Source organism: Scyliorhinus torazame, chromosome 27 (genome assembly GCF_047496885.1).
Source record: "Scyliorhinus torazame isolate Kashiwa2021f chromosome 27, sScyTor2.1, whole genome shotgun sequence".
Lineage (NCBI taxonomy): Eukaryota > Metazoa > Chordata > Chondrichthyes > Carcharhiniformes > Scyliorhinidae > Scyliorhinus > Scyliorhinus torazame.
Window position 1 is genome coordinate 43,831,019 of NC_092733.1, and position 25,739 is coordinate 43,856,757.

The window sequence follows — 25,739 nt, forward strand, 5'->3', positions numbered from 1 at the left end:
CGGGAGGAGAGTGCGAGTGCCGGGGAGAGGGGGAGCGTGCAGGGGGGAGAGGGCGAGTGTCGGGGAGGAGGGGGCGAGTGCCGGGGGGGAGAGGGCGAGTGCCGGGGGGGAGAGGGCGAGTGCCGGGGGGAGAGTGCGAGTGCCGGGGAGGAGAGGGCGAGTGCCGGGGTGAGAGTGCGAGTGCCGGGGAGGAGAGGGCGAGTGCCGGGGAGGAGAGGGCGAGTGCCGGAGAGGGGATGGCGAGTGCCGGGGAGGGGAGGGCGAGTGCCGGGGAGGGGAGGGCGAGTGCCGGGGAGGGGTGGGCGAGTGCCGGGGAGGGGTGGGCGAGTGCCGGGGAGGGGTGGGCGAGTGCCGTGGAGGGGTGGGCGAGTGCCGTGGAGGGGTGGGCGAGTGCCGTGGAGGGGTGGGCGAGTGCCGGGGAGGGGTGGGCGAGTGCCGGGGAGGGGTGGGCGAGTGCTGGGGAGGGGTGGGCGATTCCGGGGAGGGGTGGGCGAGTGCCGGGGAGGGGTGGGCGAGTGCCGGGGAGGGGTGGGCGAGTGCCGGGGAGGGGTGGGCGAGTGCCGGGGAGGGGTGGGCGAGTGCCGGGGACTGGTGGGCGAGTGCCGGGGAGGAGAGGGCGTGTCCCGGGGAGGAGAGGGCGAGTGCCGGGGAGGAGAGGGCGAGTGCCGGGGTGGAGTGGGCGAGTGCCGGGGTGGAGTGGGCGAGTGCCGGGTGGAGAGGGCGAGTGCCGGGAGGAGAGTGCGAGTGCCGGGGAGAGGGGGAGCGTGCAGGGGGGAGAGGGCGAGTGTCGGGGAGGAGGGGGCGAGTGCCGGGGGGGAGAGGGCGAGTGCCGGGGGGAGAGGGCGAGTGCCGGGGAGGAGAGGGCGAGTGCCGGGGAGGAGAGGGCGAGTGCCGGGGAGGAGAGGGCGAGTGCCGGCGGGAGAGGGCGAGTGCCAGGGAGGAGATGGCGAGTGTCGGGGAGGAGGGGCCGAGTGCCGGGTGAGGAGAGGGCGAGTGTCGGTAGGAGAGGGCGAGTCCCGGGGAGTAGAGGGCGAGTGCCGTGGTGGAGTGGGCGAGTGCCGGGGAGGAGTGGGCGAGTGCCAGGGAGGAGTGGGCGAGTGCCAGGGAGGAGTGCGCGAGTGCCGGGGAGGAGAGGGCGAGTGCCGTTGAGGAGAGGGCGAGTGCCAGGGAGGAGTGGGCGAGTGCCGGGGAGGAGAGGGCGAGTGCCGTTGAGGAGAGGGCGAGTGCCAGGGAGGAGTGGGCGAGTGCCGGGGAGGAGAGGGCGAGTGCCGGGGAGGAGAGGGCGAGTGCCGGGGAGGAGAGGGCGGGTGCCGGGGAGGAGAGGGCGAGTGCCGGGGAGGAGAGGGCGAGTGCCGGGGAGGAGAGGGCGAGTCCCGGGGAGGAGAGGGCGAGTGCCGGGGAGGAGAGGGCGAGTGCCGGGGTGGAGTGGGCGAGTGCCGGGGTGGAGTGGGCGAGTGCCGGGGAGGAGAGGGCGAGTCCCGGGGAGGAGAGGGCGAGTGCCGGGGTGGAGTGGGCGAGTGCAGGGGTGGAGTGGGCGAGTGTCAGGGAGGAGGGGGCGAGTGCTGTGGAGGAGACGGCGATTGCCGGAGGGAGAGGGCGAGTGCCGGGGAGGAGAGGGCGAGTGCCGGGAGGAGAGGGCGAGTGGAGGGGAGGAGAGGGCGAGTGTCGGGGAGGAGGGGCGAGTGCCGGGGAGGAGGGGGCGAGTGCCGGGGAGGAGGGGGCGAGTGCCGGGGAGGAGAGGGTGAGTGTCGGGGAGGAGGGGGCGAGTGCCGGGGAGGAGAGGGCGAGTGCAGGGAGGAGAGGTCGAGTCCGGGGAGGAGAGGGCGTGTCCCGGGGAGGAGAGGGCGAGTGCCGGGGAGGGGAGGGCGAGTGCCGGGGAGGGGAGGGCGAGTGCCGGGGAGGGGTGGGCGAGTGCCGGGGAGGGGTGGGCGAGTGCCGGGGAGGGGTGGGCGAGTGCCGGGGAGGGGTGGGCGAGTGCCGGGGAGGGGTGGGCGAGTGCCGGGGAGGAGGGGGCGAGTGTCAGGGAGGAGGGGGCGAGTGTCGGGGAGGAGGGGGCGAGTGCCGGGGGGAGAGGGCGAGTGCCGGGAGGAGAGGGCGAGTGGCGGGCAGGAGAGTGCGAGTGCCGGGGAGGAGAGGGCGAGTGTCAGGGAGGAGGGGGCGAGTGTCAGGGAGGAGAGGGCGAGTGCAGGGAGGAGAGGGCGAGTCCGGGGTGGAAAGGGCGAGTCCCGGGGAGGAGAGGGCGAGTGCCGGGGAGGGGATGGCGAGTGCCGGGGAGGGGAGGCGAGTGCCGGGGAGGGGTGGGCGAGTGCCGGGGAGGGGTGGGCGAGTGCCGGGGAGGGGTGGGCGAGTGCCGTGGAGGGGTGGGCGAGTGCCGTGGAGGGGTGGGCGAGTGCCGTGGAGGGGTGGGCGAGTGCCGGGGAGGGGTGGGCGAGTGCCGGGGAGGGGTGGGCGAGTGCCGGGGAGGGGTGGGCGAGTGCCGGGGAGGAGGGGGCGAGTGCCGGGGAGGAGAGGGCGAGTGCAGGGAGGAGAGGTCGAGTCCGGGGAGGAGAGGGCGTGTCCCGGGGAGGAGAGGGCGAGTGCCGGGGAGGGGAGGGCGAGTGCCGGGGAGGGAGGGCGAGTGCCGGGGAGGGGTGGGCGAGTGCCGGGGAGGGGTGGGCGAGTGCCGGGGAGGGGTGGGCGAGTGCCGGGTAGGGGTGGGCGAGTGCCGGGGAGGGGTGGGGCGAGTGCCGGGGAGGAGGGGGCGAGTGTCAGGGAGGAGGGGGCGAGTGTCGGGGAGGAGGGGGCGAGTGCCGGGGGGAGAGGGCGAGTGCCGGGAGGAGAGGGCGAGTGGCGGGCAGGAGAGTGCGAGTGCCGGGGAGGAGAGGGCGAGTGTCAGGGAGGAGGGGGCGAGTGTCAGGGAGGAGGGGGCGAGTGTCGGGGAGGAGAGGGCGAGTGTCGGGGAGGAGGGGGCGAGTGCCGGGGAGGAGGGGGCGAGTGCCGGGGAGGAGGGGGGCGAGTGCCGGGGACGAGAGGGCGAGTGTCGGGGAGGAGGGGGCGAGTCCCGGGGAGGAGAGGGCGAGTGCAGGGAGGAGAGGGCGAGTCCGGGGAGGAGAGGGCGAGTCCCGGGGAGGAGAGGGCGAGTGCCGGGGAGGGGATGGCGAGTGCCGGGGAGGGGATGGCGAGTGCCGGGGAGGGGAGGGCGAGTGCCGGGGAGGGGTGGGCGAGTGCCGGGGAGGGGTGGGCGAGTGCCGGGGAGGGGTGGGCGAGTGCCGTGGAGGGGTGGGCGAGTGCCGTGGAGGGGTGGGCGAGTGCCGTGGAGGGGTGGGCGAGTGCCGGGGAGGGGTGGGCGAGTGCCGGGGAGGGGTGGGCGAGTGCCGGGGAGGGGTGGGCGAGTGCCGGGGAGGGGTGGGCGAGTGCCGGGGAGGGGTGGGCGAGTGCCGGGAGGGTGGGCGATTCCGGGGAGGGGTGGGCGAGTGCCGGGAGGGGTGGGCGAGTGCCGGGGAGGGGTGGGCGAGTGACGGGGAGGGGTGGGCGAGTGCTGGGGAGGGGTGGGCGAGTGCCGGGGACTGGTAGGCGAGTGCCGGGGAGGAGAGGGCGTGTCCCGGGGAGGAGAGGGCGAGTGCCGGGGAGGAGAGGGCGAGTGCCGGGGTGGAGTGGGCGAGTGCCGGGATGGAGTGGGCGAGTGCCGGGGTGGAGTGGGCGAGTGCCGGGTGGAGAGGGCGAGTGCCGGGAGGAGAGTGCGAGTGCCGGGGAGAGGGGGAGCGTGCAGGGGGGAGAGGGCGAGTGTCGGGGAGGAGGGGGCGAGTGCCGGGGGGGAGAGGGCGAGTGCCGGGGGGAGAGGGCGAGTGCCGGGGGGAGAGTGCGAGTGCCGGGGAGGAGAGGGCGAGTGCCGGGGGGAGAGTGCGAGTGCCGGGGAGGAGAGGGCGAGTGCCGGGGAGGAGAGGGCGAGTGCCGGCGGGAGAGGGCGAGTGCCAGGGAGGAGGTGGCGAGTGTCGGGGTGGAGGGGGCGAGTGCCGGGGAGGAGGGGGCGAGTGCCGGGGAGGAGGGGGCGAGTGCCGGGGAGGAGAGGGTGAGTGTCGGGGAGGAGGGGGCGAGTGCCGGGGAGGAGAGGGCGAGTGCAGGGAGGAGAGGTCGAGTCCGGGGAGGAGAGGGCGTGTCCCGGGGAGGAGAGGGCGAGTGCCGGGGAGGGGAGGGCGAGTGCCGGGGAGGGGAGGGCGAGTGCCGGGGAGGGGTGGGCGAGTGCCGGGGAGGGGTGGGCGAGTGCCGGGGAGGGGTGGGCGAGTGCCGGGGAGGGGTGGCCGAGTGCCGGGGAGGGGTGGGCGAGTGCCGGGGAGGAGGGGGCGAGTGTCAGGGAGGAGGGGGCGAGTGTCGGGGAGGAGGGGGCGAGTGCCGGGGGGAGAGGGCGAGTGCCGGGAGGAGAGGGCGAGTGGCGGGCAGGAGAGTGCGAGTGCCGGGGAGGAGAGGGCGAGTGTCAGGGAGGAGGGGGCGAGTGTCAGGGAGGAGGGGGCGAGTGTCGGGGAGGAGAGGGCGAGTGCCGGGGAGGAGGGGGCGAGTGCAGGGGAGGAGGGGGCGAGTGCCGGGGAGGAGGGGGGCGAGTGCCGGGGACGAGAGGGCGAGTGTCGGGGAGGAGGGGGCGAGTGCCGGGGAGGAGGGGGCGAGTGTCGGGGAGGAGAGGGCGAGTGTCGGGGAGGAGGGGGCGAGTCCCGGGGAGGAGAGGGCGAGTGCCGGGGAGGGGATGGCGAGTGCCGGGGAGGGGAGGGCGAGTGCCGGGGAGGGGTGGGCGAGTGCCGGGGAGGGGTGGGCGAGTGCCGGGGAGGGGTGGGCGAGTGCCGTGGAGGGGTGGGCGAGTGCCGTGGAGGGGTGGGCGAGTGCCGTGGAGGGGTGGGCGAGTGCCGGGGAGGGGTGGGCGAGTGCCGGGGAGGGGTGGGCGAGTGCCGGGGAGGGGTGGGCGAGTGCCGGGGAGGAGGGGGCGAGTGCCGGGGAGGAGGGGGCGAGTGCCGGGGAGGGGTGGGCGAGTGCCGGGGAGGGGTGGGCGATTCCGGGGAGGGGTGGGCGAGTGCCGGGGAGGGGTGGGCGAGTGCCGGGGAGGGGTGGGCGAGTGCCGGGGAGGGGTGGGCGAGTGCTGGGGAGGGGTGGGCGAGTGCCGGGGACTGGTAGGCGAGTGCCGGGGAGGAGAGGGCGTGTCCCGGGGAGGAGAGGGCGAGTGCCGGGGAGGAGAGGGCGAGTGCCGGGGTGGAGTGGGCGAGTGCCGGGATGGAGTGGGCGAGTGCCGGGGTGGAGTGGGCGAGTGCCGGGTGGAGAGGGCGAGTGCCGGGAGGAGAGGGCGAGTGCCGGGGAGGAGAGGGCGAGTCCCGGGGAGGAGAGGGCGAGTGCCGGGGTGGAGTGGGCGAGTGCAGGGGTGGAGTGGGCGAGTGCCGGGGGGAGAGGGCGAGTGCCGGGGGGAGAGTGCGAGTGCCGGGGAGGAGAGGGCGAGTGCCGGGGGAGAGTGCGAGTGCCGGGGAGGAGAGGGCGAGTGCCGGGGAGGAGAGGGCGAGTGCCGGCGGGAGAGGGCGAGTGCCAGGGAGGAGATGGCGAGTGTCGGGGTGGAGTGGGCGAGTGTCGGGGAGGAGAGGCGAGTGCCGGGGAGGAGGGGGCGAGTGTCGGGGAGGAGAGGGCGAGTGCCGGGGGGAGAGGGCGAGTGTCAGGGAGGAGGGGGCGAGTGCTGTGGAGGAGAGGGCGAGTGTCGGGGGGGAGAGGGCGAGTGCCGGGGAGGGGAGGGCGAGTGCCGGGGAGGAGGGGGCGAGTGCCGGGGAGGAGGGGGCGAGTGCCGGGGAGGAGGGGGCGAGTGCCGGGGAGGAGAGGGCGAGTGTCGGGGAGGAGGGGGCGAGTGCCGGGGAGGAGAGGGCGAGTGCAGGGAGGAGAGGTCGAGTCCGGGGAGGAGAGGGCGTGTCCCGGGGAGGAGAGGGCGAGTGCCGGGGAGGGGAGGGCGAGTGCCGGGGAGGGGAGGGCGAGTGCCGGGGAGGGGTGGGCGAGTGCCGGGGAGGGGTGGGCGAGTGCCGGGGAGGGGTGGGCGAGTGCCGGGGAGGGGTGGGCGAGTGCCGGGGAGGGGTGGGCGAGTGCCGGGGAGGAGGGGGCGAGTGCCGGGGAGGAGGGGGCGAGTGTCGGGGAGGAGGGGGCGAGTGCCGGGGGGAGAGGGCGAGTGCCGGGAGGAGAGGGCGAGTGGCGGGCAGGAGAGTGCGAGTGCCGGGGAGGAGAGGGCGAGTGTCAGGGAGGAGGGGGCGAGTGTCAGGGAGGAGGGGGCGAGTGTCGGGGAGGAGAGGGTGAGTGTCGGGGAGGAGGGGGCGAGTGCCGGGGAGGAGGGGGCGAGTGCCGGGGAGGAGGGGGCGAGTGCCGGGGACGAGAGGGCGAGTGTCGGGGAGGAGGGGGCGAGTGCCGGGGAGGAGAGGGCGAGTGCAGGGAGGAGAGGGCGAGTCCGGGGAGGAGAGGGCGAGTCCCGGGGAGGAGAGGGCGAGTGCCGGGGAGGGGATGGCGAGTGCCGGGGAGGGGAGGGCGAGTGCCGGGGAGGGGTGGGCGAGTGCCGGGGAGGGGTGGGCGAGTGCCGGGGAGGGGTGGGCGAGTGCCGTGGAGGGGTGGGCGAGTGCCGTGGAGGGGTGGGCGAGTGCCGTGGAGGGGTGGGCGAGTGCCGTGGAGGGGTGGGCGAGTGCCGGGGAGGGGTGGGCGAGTGCCGGGGAGGGGTGGGCGAGTGCCGGGGAGGGGTGGGCGAGTGCCGGGGAGGGGTGGGCGAGTGCCGGGGAGGGGTGGGCGATTCCGGGGAGGGGTGGGCGAGTGCCGGGGAGGGGTGGGCGAGTGCCGGGGAGGGGTGGGCGAGTGCCGGGGAGGGGTGGGCGAGTGCTGGGGAGGGGTGGGCGAGTGCCGGGGACTGGTAGGCGAGTGCCGGGGAGGAGAGGGCGTGTCCCGGGGAGGAGAGGGCGAGTGCCGGGGAGGAGAGGGCGAGTGCCGGGGTGGAGTGGGCGAGTGCCGGGGTGGAGTGGGCGAGTGCCGGGGTGGAGTGGGCGAGTGCCGGGTGGAGAGGGCGAGTGCCGGGAGGAGAGTGCGAGTGCCGGGGAGAGGGGGAGCGTGCAGGGGGGAGAGGGCGAGTGTCGGGGAGGATGGGGCGAGTGCCGGGGGGGAGAGGGCGAGTGCCGGGGGGAGAGGGCGAGTGCCGGGGGGAGAGTGCGAGTGCCGGGGAGGAGAGGGCGAGTGCCGGGGGGAGAGTGCGAGTGCCGGGGAGGAGAGGGCGAGTGCCGGGGAGGAGAGGGCGAGTGCCGGCGGGAGAGGGCGAGTGCCAGGGAGGAGATGGCGAGTGTCGGGGTGGAGTGGGCGAGTGTCGGGGAGGAGAGGCGAGTGCCGGGGAGGAGGGGGCGAGTGTCGGGGAGGAGAGGGCGAGTGCCGGGGGGAGAGGGCGAGTGTCAGGGAGGAGGGGGCGAGTGCTGTGGAGGAGAGGGCGAGTGTCGGGGAGGAGAGGGCGAGTGCCGGGGGGAGAGGGCGAGTGGCGGGGAGGAGAAGGCGTGTGTCGGGGAGGAGAAGGCGAGTGTCGGGGAGGAGGGGGCGAGTGCCGGGGGGAGAGGGCGAGTGCCGGGAGGAGAGGGCGAGTGGCGGGCAGGAGAGTGCGAGTGCCGGGGAGGAGAGGGCGAGTGTCCGGGAGGAGGGGGCGAGTGTCAGGGAGGAGGGGGCGAGTGTCGGGGAGGAGAGGGCGAGTGTCGGGGAGGAGGGGGCGAGTGCCGGGGAGGAGGGGGCGAGTGCCGGGGCGGAGGGGGCGAGTGCCGGGGAGGAGAGGGCGAGTGTCGGGGAGGAGGGGGCGAGTGCCGGGGAGGAGAGGGCGAGTGCAGGGAGGAGAGGGCGAGTCCGGGGAGGAGAGGGCGAGTCCCGGGGAGGAGAGGGCGAGTGCCGGGGAGGGGATGGCGAGTGCCGGGGAGGGGAGGGCGAGTGCCGGGGAGGGGTGGGCGAGTGCCGGGGAGGGGTGGGCGAGTGCCGGGGAGGGGTGGGCGAGTGCCGTGGAGGGGTGGGCGAGTGCCGTGGAGGGGTGGGCGAGTGCCGTGGAGGGGTGGGCGAGTGCCGTGGAGGGGTGGGCGAGTGCCGGGGAGGGGTGGGCGAGTGCCGGGGAGGGGTGGGCGAGTGCCGGGGAGGGGTGGGCGATTCCGGGGAGGGGTGGGCGAGTGCCGGGGAGGGGTGGGCGAGTGCCGGGGAGGGGTGGGCGAGTGCCGGGGAGGGGTGGGCGAGTGCCGGGGCGGAGGGGGCGAGTGTCGGGGAGGAGGGGGCGAGTGCCGGGGAGGAGGGGGCGAGTGCCGGGGCGGAGGGGGCGAGTGCCGGGGAGGAGAGGGCGAGTGTCGGGGAGGAGGGGGCGAGTGCCGGGGAGGAGGGGGCGAGTGCAGGGAGGAGAGGGCGAGTCCGGGGAGGAGAGGGCGAGTCCCGGGGAGGAGAGGGCGAGTGCCGGGGAGGGGATGGCGAGTGCCGGGGAGGGGAGGGCGAGTGCCGGGGAGGGGAGGGCGAGTGCCGGGGAGGGGTGGGCGAGTGCCGGGGAGGGGTGGGCGAGTGCCGGGGAGGGGTGGGCGAGTGCCGTGGAGGGGTGGGCGAGTGCCGTGGAGGGGTGGGCGAGTGCCGTGGAGGGGTGGGCGAGTGCCGTGGAGGGGTGGGCGAGTGCCGGGGAGGGGTGGGCGACTGCCGGGGAGGGGTGGGCGATTCCGGGGAGGGGTGGGCGAGTGCCGGGGAGGGGTGGGCGAGTGCCGGGGAGGGGTGGGCGAGTGCCGGGGAGGGGTGGGCGAGTGCCGGGGAGGGGTGGGCGAGTGCCGGGGACTGGTGGGCGAGTGCCGGGGAGGAGAGGGCGTGTCCCGGGGAGGAGAGGGCGAGTGCCGGGGAGGAGAGGGCGAGTGCCGGGGAGGAGAGGGCGAGTGCCGGGGTGGAGTGGGCGAGTGCCGGGGTGGAGTGGGCGAGTGCCGGGTGGAGAGGGCGAGTGCCGGGAGGAGAGTGCGAGTGCCGGGGAGAGGGGGAGCGTGCAGGGGGGAGAGGGCGAGTGTCGGGGAGGAGGGGGCGAGTGCCGGGGGGGAGAGGGCGAGTGCCGGGGGGAGAGGGCGAGTGCCGGGGGGAGAGGGCGAGTGCCGGGGGGAGAGTGCGAGTGCCGGGGAGGAGAAGGCGAGTGCCGGGGAGGAGAGGGCGAGTGCCGGCGGGAGAGGGCGAGTGCCAGGGAGGAGATGGCGAGTGTCGGGGAGGAGGGGCCGAGTGCCGGGTGAGGAGAGGGCGAGTGTCGGTAGGAGAGGGCGAGTCCCGGGGAGTAGAGGGCGAGTGCCGTGGTGGAGTGGGCGAGTGCCGGGGAGGAGTGGGCGAGTGCCGGGGAGGAGTGGGCGAGTGCCAGGGAGGAGTGGGCGAGTGCCGGGGAGGAGAGGGCGAGTGCCGTTGAGGAGAGGGCGAGTGCCAGGGAGGAGTGGGCGAGTGCCGGGGAGGAGAGGGCGAGTGCCGTTGAGGAGAGGGCGAGTGCCGGGGAGGAGTGGGCGAGTGCCGGGGAGGAGAGGGCGAGTGCCGGGGAGGAGAGGGCGGGTGCCGGGGAGGAGAGGGCGGGTGCCGGGGAGGAGAGGGCGAGTGCCGGGGAGGAGAGGGCGAGTGCCGGGGAGGAGAGGGCGAGTCCCGGGGAGGAGAGGGCGAGTGCCGGGGAGGAGAGGTCGAGTCCCGGGGAGGAGAGGGCGAGTGCCGGGGTGGAGTGGGCGAGTGCCGGGGAGGGGAGGGCGAGTGCCGGGGAGGGGAGGGCGAGTGCCGGGGAGGGGAGGGCGAGTGTCAGGGAGGAGGGGGCGAGTGCTGTGGAGGAGACGGCGATTGCCGGGGAGGGGTGGGCGAGTGCCGGGGAGGGGTGGGCGAGTGCCGGGGAGGGGTGGGCGAGTGCCGGGGAGGGGTGGGCGAGTGCCGGGGAGGGGTGGGCGAGTGCCGGGGAGGGGTGGGCGAGTGCCGGGGAGGGGTGGGCGAGTGCCGGGGTGGGGTGGGCGAGTGCCGGGGAGGGGTGGGCGAGTGCCGGGGAGGGGTGGGCGAGTGCCGGGGAGGGGTGGGCGAGTGCCGGGGAGGGGTGGGCGATTCCGGGGAGGGGTGGGCGAGTGCCGGGGAGGGGTGGGCGAGTGCCGGGGAGGGGTGGGCGAGTGCCGGGGAGGGGTGGGCGAGTGCCGGGGAGGGGTGGGCGAGTGCCGGGGAGGGGTGGGCGAGTGCCGGGGAGGGGTGGGCGAGTGCCGGGGAGGGGTGGGCGAGTGCCGGGGAGGGGTGGGCGAGTGCCGGGGAGGGGTGGGCGAGTGCCGGGGAGGGGTGGGCGAGTGCCGGGGAGGAGAGGGCGTGTCCCGGGGAGGAGAGGGCGAGTGCCGGGGAGTTGAGGGCGAGTGCCGGGGTGGAGTGGGCGAGTGCCGGGGTGGAGTGGGCGAGTGCCGGGGTGGAGTGGGCGAGTGCCGGGGTGGAGTGGGCGAGTGCCGGGTGGAGAGGGCGAGTGCCGGGAGGAGAGTGCGAGTGCCGGGGAGAGGGGGAGCGTGCAGGGGGGAGAGGGCGAGTGTCGGGGAGGAGGGGGCGAGTGCCGGGGGGGAGGGGGCGAGTGCCGGGGGGGAGGGGGCGAGTGCCGGGGGGGAGGGGGCGAGTGCCGGGGGGGAGGGGGCGAGTGCCGGGGGGGAGGGGGCGAGTGCCGGGGGGGAGAGGGCGAGTGCCGGGGGGAGAGGGCGAGTGCCGGGAGGAGAGGGCGAGTGGCGGGGAGGAGAGTGCGAGTGCCGGGAGGAGAGGGCGAGTCCCGGGGAGGAGATGGCGAGTCCCGGGGAGGAGAGGGCGAGTCCCGGGTAGGAGAGGGCGAGTGCCGGGGGGAAGAGGGCGAGTGCCGGGAGGAGAGGGCGAGTGCCGGGAGGAGAGGGCGAGTCCCGGGGAGGAAAGGGTTACAAAGGAGCTATCAGAGTGTCTGATTCAGTTCCCGTCGCTGGAAATTACACTTTGGGTTTCAGTCCCTTCCAGCAGCGAGGCTCTGATGTAACTTTGTCATTGCTGCTGCTGACCTGGGACATCCCAGAATTACCCATTTACTCCATTTAAAAACCCCAATGTACCTGTGCAGTAAGCGAGGCGACAGGCGGGAGACTTCTTCAAGTAATAAACAAAGTAATTCCTGCAGCGTTTGATCTTTATGTCCTGAGACCAGCGACAACTATTTCCACTCCAGTGAAAACAAACTGTCCTATTCACCTCCCCATCACCCGGAGTGGGATGACTACCTGAAACGAGGGATAGAAAGAGTGAAAAGTGTATCCAGTGTGAATATGTTGGACAGTCAATGGAAATCTGAGATAATAGAGTCTGAAATTACCGTTTAACCAGCCCGGGGCATCTGTGGAGCAGTGATTGACTTGGACAAGTTGATCAGGAATGGTCGATCCACCAGGACTGAAAGAACAATCACAGAGTCAGTCGCTGGACTGGGGAAATCACAATAAAATGAAGCAGGAATTACTCAGCTGGTCAGGCAGCCTGTGTGGAGAGAAACAGAATTAACCTTTCTGTTTGTGATGACCCTTTGTCAGGACAGAGGAGTTATCACAACTCCAAACAGTAACTCTGATTCTCTCCACAGAAGCTGACTGAGCTGCTGAGTTGTGTTTCCATTTCACATTGTATTCAGGAGGACGTGTGTGAAATGTGCAGTGGGATAAACTCAGCAGGAGAGGGAATATTATTCATTTACGGGACAGGGAGAGAGAGAGAGAGAGAGGCGGGGAGCAGCTTGGGAACAAGTAAGTGATTTAAAAACTTACCCCCAGGTTCCAGCGGTCTTCATTCCCAGGAGCGAGAGAGAGAGAGAGAGAGACGGGGATATTCCCGGGAGCGGGAGAGAGAGACGGGGATATTCCCGGGAGAGGGAGAGAGAGAGAGAGACGGGGATATTCCCGGGAGAGAGAGAGACGGGGATACTCCCGGGAGAGAGAGAGAGAGAGAGACGGGGATATTCCCGGGAGAGAGACGGGGATATTCCCGGGAGAGAGTGAGAGAGAGATGGGGATATTCCCGGGAGCGGGAGAGAGAGCCGGGGATATTCCCGGGAGCGGCAGAGAGAGAGAGAGAGGGGGGATATTCCCGGGAGCGGGAGAGAGATAGAGAGACGGGGATATTCCCGGGAGAGGGAGAGAGAGAGAGAGACGGGGATATTCCCGGGAGAGAGAGACGGGGATATTCCCGGGAGCGGGAGAGAGAGACGGGGATATTCCCGGGAGCGGGAGAGAGAGACGGGGATATTCCCGGGAGAGAGAGAGACGGGGATATTCCCGGGAGAGAGAGACGGGGATATTCCCGGGAGCGGGAGAGAGAGACGGGGATATTCCCAGGAGAGAGAGAGAGAGAGACGGGGATATTCCCGGGAGAGAGAGAGATGGGGATATTCCCGGGAGCAGGAGAGACAGAGAGAGAGATGGGATATTCCCGGGAGCGGGAGAGAGAGAGAGACGGGGATATTCCCGGGAGAGAGAGAGAGAGAGACGGGGATATTCCCGGGAGAGAGAGAGAGAGAGAGACGGGGATATTCCCTGGAGAGAGACGGGGATATTCCCGGGAGAGAGAGAGAGAGAGATGGGGATATTCCCGGGAGCGGGAGAGAGAGCCGGGGATATTCCCGGGAGCGGGAGAGAGAGAGAGGGGGGATATTCCCGGGAGCGGGAGAGAGATAGAGAGACGGGGATATTCCCAGGAGAGGTAGAGAGAGAGAGAGACGGGGATATTCCCAGGAGCATGAGAGAGAGAGAAGGACTGGGATATTCCTGGAAGAGAGAGAGAGAGAGAGAGACGAGGATATTCCCGGGAGCGGGAGAGAAAGAGAGAGAGAGAGACAGGGATATTCCCAGGAGAGGTAGAGAGAGAGAGAGACGGGGATATTCCAGGGAACGGGGGAAGAGAGAGAAGGACTGGGATATTCCTGGGAGCGGGGGAGAGAGAGAGAGAGAGAGACGGGGATATTGCCAGGAGCAAGAGAGAGAGAGAAAGAGAGACGGGAATATTCCCGGGAGTGGGAGAGAGAGAGTGCGAGAGATGGGGATATTCCCGGGAGCGGGAGAGAGAGAGAGAGAGAGAGAGAGAGACGGGGATATTCCCGGGTGCGGGAGAGAGAGAGAGATGGGGATATTTCCAGGAGCGGGAGAGGGAGAGAGAGAGACTGGGATATTCCCGGGAGCGGGAGAGAGAGAGAGAGAGATGGGGATATTTCCAGGAGCGGGAGAGAGAGAGAGACGGGGATTTTCCCAAGAGCGGGAGAGAGAGAGAGAGATGGGGATATTTCCAGGAGCGAGAGAGAGAGAGAGAGAGACGGGGATATTCCCGGGAGCGGGAGAGAGAGACAGAGAGACAGAGAGACGGGGATATTTCCAGGAGCGGGAGCGAGAGAGAGAGAGACGGGAATATTCCCGGACGCGGGAGATAGAAAGAGAGATGGGGATATTCCCGGGAGCGGGAGAGAGAGAGAAGGACTGGGATATTCCCGGGAGCGGGAGAGAGAGAGAGAGAGATGGGATATTCCCGGGAGCGGGAGGGAGAGAGAGAGAGTTGCGGGGATATTCCCGGGAGCGGGAGAGAGAGAGACGGAGATATTCCCGGGAGCGGGAGAGCGTGAGAGAGGCGGCGATATTGCCGGGAGTGGGAGATGGAGAGAGCGAGAGAGAGAGAGAGAGAGAGAGAGACGGGGAAATTCCCGGGAGCGGGAGTGAGAGAGAGAGGGAGGCGGGGATATTGCCGGGAGCGGGAGAGAGTGAGAGAGAGACGGGAATATTCCCGGGAGTGGGAGAGAGAGAGTGAGAGAGATGGGGATATTCGCGGGAGAGAGAGAGAGAGACGGGGATATTTCCGGGAGCGGGGAGAGAGAGAGAGATGGGGATATTCCCGGGAGCGGGAGAGAGAGAGAGAGAGACGGGGATATTTCCGGGAGCGGGGAGAGAGAGAGAGAGAGAGAGAGAGACGGATATTCCCGGGAGCGGGAGAGAGAGAGAGAGAGACGGGGATATTCCCAGGAGAGCTAGAGAGAGAGATGGGGATATTTCCGGGAGCGGGAGAGAGAGAGATAGAAACGGGGATATTCCAGGGAACAGGAGAGAGAGAGACGGGGATATTCCCGGGAGCGGGGAGAGAGAGAGAGACGGGGATATTCCCGGGAGTGGGGAGAGAGAGAGTGAGAGACGGGGATATTCCTGGGAGCAGGAGAGAGAGAGAGCGAGAGACGGGGAAATTGCCGGGATCGGGAGAGAGTGAGAGAGAGACGGGAATATTCAAGGGAGTGGGAGAGAGAGAGTGAGAGAGATGGGGATATTCCCGGGAGCGGGAGAGAGAGAGAGAGACGGGGATATTTCCGGGAGCGGGAGAGAGAGAGAGAGAGGCGGGGATATTTCCAGGAGCGGGAGAGAGAGAGACGGGGATATTCCCGGGAGCGGGAGAGAGAGAGAGAGAGAGACGGGGATATTCCCGGGAGCGGGAGAGAGAGAGAGAGACGGGGATATTGCCGGGAGTGGGAGATGGAGAGAGCGAGAGAGAGAGAGAGACGGGGAAATTCCCGGGAGCGGGAGTGAGAGAGGGAGGGAGACGGGGATATTGCCGGGAGCGGGTGAGAGTGAGAGAGAGACGGGAATATTCCCGGGAGTGGGAGAGAGAGAGTGAGAGTGATGGGGATATTCCCGGGAGCGGGAGAGAGAGAGAGAGACGGGGATATTCCCAGGAGAGCTAGAGAGAGAGACGGGGATATTTCCGGGAGCGGGAGAGAGAGAGATAGAAACGGGGATATTCCCGGGAGCAGGGAGAGAGAGAGAGAGACGGGGATATTCCCGGGAGCGGGGAGAGAGAGAGAGAGAGATACGGGGATATTGCCGGGAGCGGGAGTGAGAGAGAGAGACGGGGATATTGCCGGGAGCGGGAGAGAGAGAGACGGGAATATTCCCGGGAGTGGGAGAGAGAGAGTGAGAGAGATGGGGGTATTACCGGGAGCGGGAGAGAGAGAGAGGGATGGGGATATTTCCGGGAGCGGGGGGAGAGAGATAGAGAGAGAGGGACAGGGATATTCCTGTGAGCGGGAGAGAGAGAGAGAGACGGGGATATTCCAAGGAGAGGTAGAGAGAGAGACGGGGATATTTCCGGGAGCGGGAGAGAGAGAGACGGGGATATTCCAGGGAACGGGAGAGAGAGAGAGATGGGGATATTCCCGGGAGCGGGGAGAGAGAGAGAGAGAGAGACGGGGATATTGCCGGGAGTGGGAGAGGGAGAGAGCGAGAGAGAGACGGGGATATTCCCAGGAGCGTTAGAGAGAGAGAAGGACTGGGATATTCCTGGGAGCGGGAGAGAGAGAGAGAGACGGGGATTTTTCCGGGAGTGGGAGAGAGAGAGAGAGAGAGACGGGACTCTTCCCGGGAGCGCGAGAGAGAGAGAGAGGCGGGGATATTCCCGGGAGCGGAAGAGAGAGAGGGACGGGGATATTCCTGAGAGCGGGAGAGAGAGAGAGAGGCGGGGATATTCCCGGGAGCGGGAGAGAGAGAGAGTGAGAGATGGGGATATTCCGGGGAGCGGGAGAGATTGAGGGACGGGGATATTCCTGGGAGTGGGAGAGAGAGAGAGAGAGGGAGAGAGAGAGGCGGGGATATTTCCAGGAGCGGGAGAGAGAGAGAGAGACGGGGATATTGCCGGGAGTGGGAGTGAGAGAGAGAGGGAGACGGGGATATTGCCGGGAGCGGGAGAGAGAGAGAGACGGGAATATTCCCGGGAGTGGGAGAGAGAGAGTGAGAGAGATGGGGATATTCCCGGGAGCGGGAGAGAGAGAGAGAGACGGGGATATTTCCGGGAGCGGGAGAGAGAGAGAGAGAGACGGGGATATTTCCGGGAGCGGGGAGAGAGAGAGAGAGAGAGACAGGGATATTCCCGGGAGCGGGAGAGAGAGAGAGAGACGGGGATATTCCCAGGAGAGCTAGAGAGAGAGACGGGGATATTTCCGGGAGCGGGAGGGAGAGAGATAGAAACAGGGATTTTCCAGGGAACGGGAGAGAGAGGGAGAGACGGGGATATTCCCGGGAGCGGGGAGAGAGAGAGAGAGAGACTTACGGGGATATTGCCGGGAGTGTGAGAGGTAGAGAGCGAGAGAGAGAGAGAGAGAGACGGGGATATTCCCAGGAGCGTTGGAGAGAGAGAGAAGGACTGAGATATTCCTAGGAGAGTGAGAGAGAGAGAGACGGGGATATTCCCGGGAGCGGGAGAGAGAGAGATATGGGTATATTTCCAGGAGCGGGAGAGAGAGAGAGAGAGAGACGGGGATATTCCCGGGAGCAGGGGAGAGAGAGAGAGAGATGGGAATATTTCCAGGAGCGGGAGAGAGAGAGAGACGGGGATATTCCCGGGAGCGGGAGAGAGAGAGAGAGAGATGGGGATATTTCCAGGAGCGAGAGATAGAGAGAGAGACGGGGATATTCCCGGGAGCGGGAGAGAGAGAGAGAGAGATGGGGATATTTCCAGGAGCGAGAGAGAGAGAGAGAGAGCCGGGGATATTCCCGGGAGCGGGAGAGAGAGACAGAGAGAGAGAGAGACGGGGATATTTCCAGGAGCGGGAGAGAGAGAGAGAGACGGGGATATTCCCGGGAGCGGGAGAGAGAGAGAGAGACGGGGATATTGCTGGGAGTAGGAGATGGAGAGAGCGAGAGTGTGAGAGAGAGAGAGAGACGGGGAAATTCCCGGGAGCGGGAGTGAGAGAGAGAGGGAGACGGGGATATTGCCGGGAGCGGGAGAGAGTGAGAGAGAGACGGGAATATTCCCGGGAGTGGGAGAGAGAGAGTGAGAGAGATGGGGATATTCCCGGGAGCGGGAGTAAGAGAGAGAGACGGGGATATTTTCGGGAGCGGGGAGAGAGAGAGAGAGAGAAAGGGATATTCCCGGGAGAGCTAGAGAGATAGACGGGGATATTTCCGGGAGCGGGAGAGAGAGAGATAGAAACGGGGATTTTCCAGGGAACGGGAGAGAGAGGGTGAGTCGGGGATATTCCCAGGAGAGTTGGAGAGAGAGAGAGAGGCGGATATATTCCCGGGAGCGGGAGAGAGAGAGAGATGGGTATATTTCCAGGAGCGGGAGAGAGAGAGAGAGAGACGGGGATATTCCCGGGAGCGGGAGAGAGAGAGAGAGAGAGATGGGGATATTTCCAGGAGCGGGAGAGAGAGAGACGGGGATATTCCCGGGAGCGGGAGAGAGAGAGAGAGAGAGATGGGGATATATCGAGGAGCGAGAGAGAGAGAGAGAGGGAGAGACGGGGATATTCCCGGGAGCGGGAGAGAGAGAGAGAGAGATGGGGATATTTCCAGGAGCGAGAGAGAGAGATGGGGATATTTCCAGGAGCGGGAGAGAGAGCGAGAGAGAGAGACGGGGATATTCCCGGGAGCGGGAGAGAGAAAGAGAGACGGGGATATTCCCGGGAGCGGGAGAGAGAGAGAAGGACTGGGATATCCCCGGGAGCGGGAGAGAGAGAGAGAGTGACGGGGATATTCCCGGGAGCGGGAGAGAGAGAGAGAGAGAGAGATGGGGATATTTCCAGGAGCGAGAGAGAGAGAGAGAGAGAGAGACGGGGATATTCCCGGGAGCGGGAGAGAGAGAGAGAGATGGGGATATTTCTAGGAGCGAGAGAGAGAGAGAGAGAGACGGGGATATTCCCGGGAGCGGGAGAGAGAGACAGAGAGAGAGAGAGACGGGGATATTTCCAGGAGCAGGAGAGAGAGCGAGAGAGAGAGACGGGGATATTCCCAGGAGCGGGAGAGAGAAAGAGAGACGGGGATATTCCCGGGAGCGGGAGAGAGAGAGAAGGACTGGGATATTCCCGGGAGCGGGAGAGAGAGAGAGAGAGAGATGGGATATTCCCGGGAGCGGGAGAGAGAGAGAGAGAGTTGCGGGGATGTTCCCGGGAGCGAGAGAGAGAGAGACGGGGATATTCCCGGGAGCGGGAGAGAGAGAGAGAGACGGGGATATTTCCGGGAGCGGGGAGAGAGAGAGAGAAAGAGATGGGATATTCCCGGGAGCGGGAGAGAGTGAGAGAGGCGGGGATAATTCCAGGAGCGGGAGAGAGAGAGAGAGAGAGAGACGGTGATATTGCCGGGAGCGGGAGTGAGAGAGAGAGGGAGACGGGGATATTGCCGGGAGCGGGAGAGAGTGAGAGAGAGACGGGAATATTCCCGGGAGTGGGAGAGAGAGAGTGAGAGAGACGGGGATATTCCCAGGAGCGGGAGAGAGAGAGAGAGGCGGGGATATTTCCGGGAGCGGGGAGAGAGAGAGAGAGAGAGAGACGGATATTCCCGGGAGCGGGAGAGAGAGAGAGAGAGACGGGGATATTCCCAGGAGAGCTAGGGAGAGAGATGGGGATATTTCCGGGAGCGGGAGAGAGAGAGATAGAAACAGGGATATTCCAGGGAACAGGAGAGAGAGAGAGAGAGACGGGGATATTCCCGGGAGTGGGAGAGGGGGAGAGAGAGAGAGAGAGAGAGACGGGGATATTCCCAGGAGCGTGAGAGAGAGAGAAGGACTGGGATATTCCTGGGAGTGAGAGAGAGAGGTGGAGATATTCCCAGCAGCGGGAGAGAGAGAGAGAGAGAGACGGGGATAGTCCCGGGTGCGGGAGAGAGAGAGAGAGAGAGAGAGACGGGGATATTTTCGGCAGCGGGAGAGAGCGAGAGAGAGAGAGAGACGGGTATATTTCCAGGAGCGGGAGAGAGAGAGAGAGAGACGAGGATATTCCCAGGAGCGGGAGAGAGAGAGAGAGAGTGACGGGGATATTTCCAGGAGCGGGAGAGAGAGAAAGAGAGAGAGATGGGGATATTTCCAGGAGCGGGAGAGAGAGAGAGAGAGTGAGATGGGGATATTCCCGGGAGCGGGAGAGAGAGTGAGAGAGAGAGACGGGGATATTTTCGGCAGCGGGAGAGAGCGAGAGAGAGAGAGAGACGGGGATATTCCCGGGAGCGGGAGAGAGAGAGAGAGACGAGGATATATCCGGGAGCATGAGAGACAGAGAGACAGGGACATTCCCGGGAGCGGGAGAGAGAGCGAGAGAGAGAGACGGGGATATTCCCGGGAGCGGGAGAGAGAAAGAGAGACGGGGATATTCCCGGGAGCGGGAGAGAGAGAGAGAAAGAGAGACGGGGATATTTCCAGGAGCGGGAGAGAGAGAGAGAGAGAGTGACGGGGATATTTCCAGGAGCGGGAGAGAGAGAGAGAGAGAGAGAGATGGGGATATTCCCGGGAGCGGGAGAGAGAGAGAGAGAGACGGGGTTATTTTCGGCAGCGGGAGAGAGCGAGAGAGAGAGAGAGACGGGGATATTCCCGGGAGCGGGAGAGAGAGAGAGAGAAGAGGATATATCCGGGAGCATGAGAGACAGAGAGACGGGGACATTCCCGGGAGCGGGAGAGAGAGCGAGAGAGAGAGACGGGGATATTCCCGGGAGCGGGAGAGAGAAAGAGAGACGGGGATATTCCTGGGAGCGGGAGAGAGAGAGAAGGACTGGGATATCCCCGGGAGCGGGAGAGAGAGAGAGAGAGTGACGGGGATATTCCCGGGAGCGGGAGAGAGAGAGAGAGAGAGAGAGATGGGGATATTTCCAGGAGCGAGAGAGAGAGAGAGAGAGAGAGACGGGGATATTCCCGGGAGCGGGAGAGAGAGAGAGAGAGATGGGGATATTTCTAGGAGCGAGAGAGAGAGAGAGAGAGACGGGGATATTCCCGGGAGCGGGAGAGAGAGACAGAGAGAGAGAGAGATGGGGATATTTCCAGGAGCGGGAGAGAGAGCGAGAGAGAGAGACGGGGATATTCCCAGGAGCGGGAGAGAGAAAGAGAGACGGGGATATTCCCGGGAGCGGGAGAGAGAGAGAAGGACTGGGATATTCCCGGGAGCGGGAGAGAGAGAGAGAGAGATGGGATATTCCCGGGAGCGGGAGAGAGAGAGAGAGAGTTGCGGGGATTTTCCCGGGAGCGAGAGAGAGAGAGACGGGGATAGTCCCGGGAGCGGGAGAGAGTGAGAGAGGCGGGGATATTTCCAGGAGCGGGAGAGAGAGAGAGTGAGAGAGAGAGACGGGGATATTCCCGGGAGCGGGAGAGAGGGAGAGAGACGGTGATATTGCCGGGAGTGGGAGATGGAGAGAGCGAGAGAGAGAGAGAGAGAGAGACGGGGAAATTCCCGGGAGCGGGAGTGAGAGAGAGAGAGGGAGACGGGGATATTGCCGGGAGCGGGAGAGAGTGAGAGAGAGACGGGAATATTCCCGGGAGTGGGAGAGAGAGAGTGAGAGAGATGGGGATATTCCCGGGAGCGGGAGAGAGAGAGAGAGACGGGGATATTTCCGAGAGCGGGGAGAGAGAGAGAGATGGGGATATTCCCAGGAGCGGGAGAGAGAGAGAGAGGCGGGGATATTTCCGGGAGCGGGGAGAGAGAGAGAGAGAGAGAGACGGATATTCCCGGGAGCGGGAGAGAGAGAGAGAGAGACGGGGATATTCCCAGGAGAGCTAGAGAGAGAGATGGGGATATTTCCGGGAGCGGGAGAGAGAGAGATAGAAACGGGGATATTCCAGGGAACAGGAGAGAGAGAGAGAGAGACGGGGATATTCCCGGGAGCGGGGAGAGAGAGAGAGAGACGGGGATATTCCCGGGAGCGGGGAGAGAGAGAGAGAGAGATACGGGGATATTGCCGGGAGTTGGAGAGGGAGAGAGAGAGAGAGAGAGAGAGACGGGGATATTCCCAGGAGCGTGAGAGAGAGAGAAGGACTGGGATATTCCTGGGAGAGAGAGAGAGAGAGAGACGGGGATATTCCCGGGAGAGAAAGAGAGAGGTGGAGATATTCCCAGCAGCGGGAGAGAGAGAGAGTGACGGGGATAGTCCCGGGTGCGGGAGAGAGAGAGAGGGATGGGGATATTTCCAGGAGCGGGAGAGAGAGAGAGAGAGAGACCGGGATATTCCCAGCAGCGTGAGAGAGAGAGAGAAGTGGGGATATTCCCGGGAGAGAAAGAGAGAGGTGGAGATATTCCCAGCAGCGGGAGAGAGAGAGAGAGTGACGGGGATAGTCCCGGGTGCGGGAGAGAGAGAGAGAGATGGGGATATTTCCAGGAGCGGGAGAGAGAGAGAGAGAGAGAGAGAGACGAGGATATTCCCAGGAGCGGGAGAGAGAGAGAGAGAGTGACGGGGATATTTCCAGGAGCGGGAGAGAGAGAGAGAGACGGGAATATTGCTGGGAGCGGGAGAGAGAGAGAGAGAGATGGGGATATTCCCGGGAGCGGGAGAGAGAGAGAGAGAGAGAGACGGGGATATTTTCGGCAGCGGGAGAGAGCGAGAGAGAGAGAGAGACGGGGATATTCCCGGGAGCGGGAGAGAGAGAGAGAGACGAGGATATATCCGGGAGCATGAGAGACAGAGAGACGGGGACATTCCCGGGAGCGGGAGAGAGAGAGAGAGAGAGAGCGACGGGGATATTCCCGGGAGCGGTAGAGAGAGAGAAGGACTGGGATATTCCTGGGAGCTGGAGAGAGAGAGGCGGGGATATTCCCGGGAGCGGGAGAGAGAGAGAGAGACGGGGGTATTCCTGGGAGAGGGAGAGATTGATGGATGGGGATATTCCTGGGAGCGGGAGAGAGAGGTGGGGATATTTCCAGGAGCGGGAGAGAGAGAGACCGGGATATTCCCAGCAGCGTGAGAGAGAGAGAGAAGCGGGGATATTCCCGGGAGCGGGAGAGAGAGAGTGACGGGGATATTCCTGGGAGAGGGAGAGATTGAGGGACGGGGATAGTTCCAGGAGCAGGAGAGGGAGAGTGAGAGAGAGAGACGGGGATATTCCCGGGAGATTGAGAGAGATAGAGAGACGGGGATAGTTCCAGGAGCAGGAGAGGGAGAGAGAGAAAGAGAGACGGAGATATTCTGGGAGCGGGAGAGGCAGAGAGAGATGGGGATATTCCCGGGAGCGGGAGAGAGAGAGAGAGAGAGAGAGAGAGACGGGGATATTCCATGGGGCCGGGAGTGAGAGAGAGATGGAGACGGGGATATTGCCAGGAGCAGGAGAGAGGGAGACGGGAATATTCCCGGGAGAGGGAGAGAGAGAGAGACGGGGATATTCCCGGGAGTGAGAGAGGGAGAGAGAGAGATGGGGATATTCCCAGGAGCGAGAGAGAGGCACGGGGTTATTTCCGGGAGCGGGGAGAGAGAGAGAGAGACGGGGATATTCCCAGGAGCGGGAGAGAGAGAGAGAGAGGCGGGGATATTCCCGGGAGTGGAAGAGAGAGGGGGACGGGGATATTCCCGGGAGCGGGAGAGATTGAGGGACCGGGATATTCCTGGGAGTGGGAGAGAGAGGAAGAGAGAGAGGCGGGGATATTTCCAGGAGCGGGAGAGAGAGAGAGACGGGGATATTGCCGGGAGTGGGAGTGAGAGAGGGAGGGAGACGGGGATATTGCCGGGAGAGAGAGAGAGAGAGACAGGAATATTCCCGGGAGTGGGAGAGATTGAGGGACCGGGATATTCCTGGGAGTGGGAGAGAGAGGGAGAGAGAGAGGCGGGGATATTTCCAGGAGCGGGAGAGAGAGAGAGAGAGAGAGACGGGGATATTGCCGGGAGTGGGAGTGAGAGAGAGAGGGAGACGGGGATATTTTCGGCAGCGGGAGAGAGAGAGAGAGAGAGAGAGACGGGGATATTCCCGGGAGCGGGAGAGAGAGAGAGACGAGGATATATCCGGGAGCATGAGAGAGAGAGAGAGAGAGCGACGGGGATATTCCCGGGAGCGGTAGAGAGAGAGAAGGACTGGGATATTCCTGGGAGCTGGAGAGAGAGAGGCGGGGATATTCCCGGGAGCGGGAGAGAGAGAGAGAGACGGGGATATTCCTGGGAGCGGGAGAGATTGATGGATGGGGATATTCCTGGGAGCGGGAGAGAGAGGTGGGGATATTTCCAGGAGCGGGAGAGAGAGAGACCGGGATATTCCCAGCAGCGTGAGAGAGAGAGAGAAGCGGGGATATTCCCGGGAGCGGGAGAGAGAGAGAGAGACGGGGATATTCCTGGGAGAGGGAGAGATTGAGGGACGGGGATAGTTCCAGGAGCAGGAGAGGGAGAGTGAGAGAGAGAGACGGGGATATTCCCGGGAGCTTGAGAGAGATAGAGAGACGGGGATAGTTCCAGGAGCAGGAGAGGGAGAGAGAGAGAGAGAGACGGAGATATTCTGGGAGCGGGAGAGGCAGAGAGAGATGGGGATATTCCCGGGAGCGGGAGAGAGAGAGAGAGAGAGACGGGGATATTCCATGGGGCCGGGAGTGAGAGAGAGATGGAGACGGGGATATTGCCGGGAGCAGGAGAGAGGGAGACGGGAATATTCCCGGGAGAGGGAGAGAGAGAGAGACGGGGATATTCCCGGGAGTGAGAGAGAGAGAGAGAGATGGGGATATTCCCAGGAGCGGGAGAGAGGGAGAGAGGCACGGGGATATTTCTGGGAGCGGGAAGAGAGAGAGGGACGGGGATATTCCCGGGAGCGGGAGAGATTGAGGGACCGGGATATTCCTGGGAGTGGGAGAGAGAGGGAGAGAGAGAGGCGGGTATATTTCCAGGAGCGGGAGAGAGAGAGAGACGGGGATATTGCCGGGAGTGGGAGTGAGAGAGAGAGGGAGACGGGGATATTGCTGGGAGAGAGAGAGAGAGAGACGGGAATATTCCCGGGAGTGGGAGAGATTGAGGGACCGGGATATTCCTGGGAGTGGGAGAGAGAGGGAGAGAGAGAGGCGGGGATATTTCCAGGAGCGGGAGAGAGAGAGAGAGGGAGACGGGGATATTGCCGGGAGCGGGAGAGAGAGAGAGGCGGGTCTATTCCCGGGAGTGGGAGAGAGAGAGTGAGAGAGATGGGGCTATACCCGGGAGCGGGAGAGAGAGAGAGAGACGGTGATATTTCCGGGAGCGGGAGAGGGAGAGAGAGACGGGGATATTTCCGGGAGCGGGGAGAGAGAGAGAGAGAGAGAGAGACTGGGATATTCCCGGGAGCGGGAGAGAGAGAGACGGGGATATTCCCAGGAGAGCTAGAGAGAGACGGGGATATTTCCGGGAGCGGGAGGGAGAGAGATAGAAACGGGGATTTTCCAGGGAACGGGAGAGAGAGGGAGAGATGGGGATATTCCCGGGAGCGGGGAGAGAGAGAGAGAGATACGGGGATATTGCCGGGAGTGGGGGAGGTAGAGAGCGAGAGAGAGAGAGAGAGAGACGGGGATATTCCCAGGAGCGTTGGAGAGAGAGAGGGCGAGTGCCGGGGAGGAGAGGGCGAGTGCCGGGGAGGAGAGGGCGAGTGCTGGGGAGGAGAAGGCGAGTGTCAGGGAGGAGGGGGCGAGTGCCGGGGTGGAGTGGGCGAGTGTCGGCGAGGAGTGGGCTAGTGCCGAGGAGGAGAGGGCGAGTCCCGGGGAGGAGAGGGCGAGTGCCGGGGAGGAGAGGGTGAGTCCCGGGGAGTTGTGGGCGAGTGCCGGGGTGGAGTGGGCGAGTGCCGGGGTGGATGGAGAGAGAGAGAGAGAGAGTCGGGGATATTTCCGGGAGCGGGAGAGAGAGAGAGAGACGGGGATATTCCAGGGAACGGGAGAGAGAGAGAGACGGGGATATTCCCGGGAGCGGGGAGAGAGAGAGAGAGACAGGGATATTCCCAGTAGCGTGAGAGAGAGAGGACTGGGATATTCCTGGGAGCGGGAAAGAGAGAGAGAGACGGGGATATTTCTGGGAGCGGGAGAGAGAGAGAGAGAGACGGGACTCTTCCCGGGAGCGCGCGAGAGAGAGAGAGACGGGGATATTGCCGGGAGCGGAAGAGAGAGAGGGACGGGGATATTCCTGGGAGTGGGAGAGAGAGAGAGGCGGAGATATTCCCGGGAGCGGGAGAGATTGAGGGACGGGGATATTCCTGGGAGCAGGAGAGAGAGAGAGAGAGAGAGACGGGGAAATTGCCGGGAGCGGGAGAGAGTGAGAGAGAGACGGGAATATTCCCGGGAGTGGGAGAGAGAGAGTGAGAGAGATGGAGATATTCCCGGGAGCGGGAGAGAGAGAGAGAGAGGCGGGGTTATTTCCGGGAGCGGGTAGAGAGAGAGATGGGGATATTCCCGGGAGCGGGAGAGAGAGAGAGAGGCGGGGATAGTTCCAGGAGCGGGAGAGAGAGAGAGAGAGAGAGAGACGGGGATATTCCCGGGAGCGGGAGAGAGAGAGAGAGACGGGGATATTGCCGGGAGTGGGAGATGGAGAGAGCGAGAGAGAGAGAGAGACGGGGAAATTCCCGGGAACGGGAGTGAGAGAGAGAGGGAGACGGGAATATTCCCGGGAGTGGGAGAGAGAGAGTGAGAGTGATGGGGATATTCCCGGGAGCGGGAGAGAGAGAGAGAGACGGGGATATTTCCGGGAGCGGGGAGAGAGAGAGAGAGAGAGACAGATATTCCCGGGAGCGGGAGAGAGAGAGAGAGAGACGGGGATATTCCCAGGAGAGCTAGAGAGAGAGACGGGGATATTTCTGGGAGCGGGAGAGAGAGAGATAGAAACGGGGATATTCCCGGGAGCAGGGAGAGAGAGAGAGAGAGAGACGGGGATATTCCCGGGAGACGGGAGAGAGAGAGAGAGAGAGATACGGGGATATTGCCGGGAGCGGGAGTGAGAGAGAGAGACGGGGATATTGCCGGGTGCGGGAGAGAAAGAGACGGGAATATTCCCGGGAGCGGGAGAGAGAGAGATGGGGATATTACCGGGAGCGGGAGAGAGAGAGAGGGACGGGGATATTTCCGGGAG

The 25,739-nt window shown here is 65.8% G+C and overlaps 1 protein-coding gene across 5 annotated transcripts in view; it reads right to left on the reverse strand.

Annotated features, from left to right (window-relative positions):
• LOC140403374 (pancreatic secretory granule membrane major glycoprotein GP2-like) overlaps positions 1–25,739 on the reverse strand; it is a 198,459-nt gene that overhangs the window by 68,071 nt on the left and 104,649 nt on the right. For all 5 annotated transcript variants that reach the window (XM_072491296.1, XM_072491295.1, XM_072491297.1 and 2 more), the window contains 2 exons: positions 11,306–11,382; positions 11,049–11,213 (listed from right to left, as the gene is read on the reverse strand). In XM_072491296.1, coding sequence (XP_072347397.1) covers positions 11,049–11,213; positions 11,306–11,382 — 242 coding nt within the window. The remainder of the gene's footprint in view (positions 1–11,048; positions 11,214–11,305; positions 11,383–25,739) is intronic.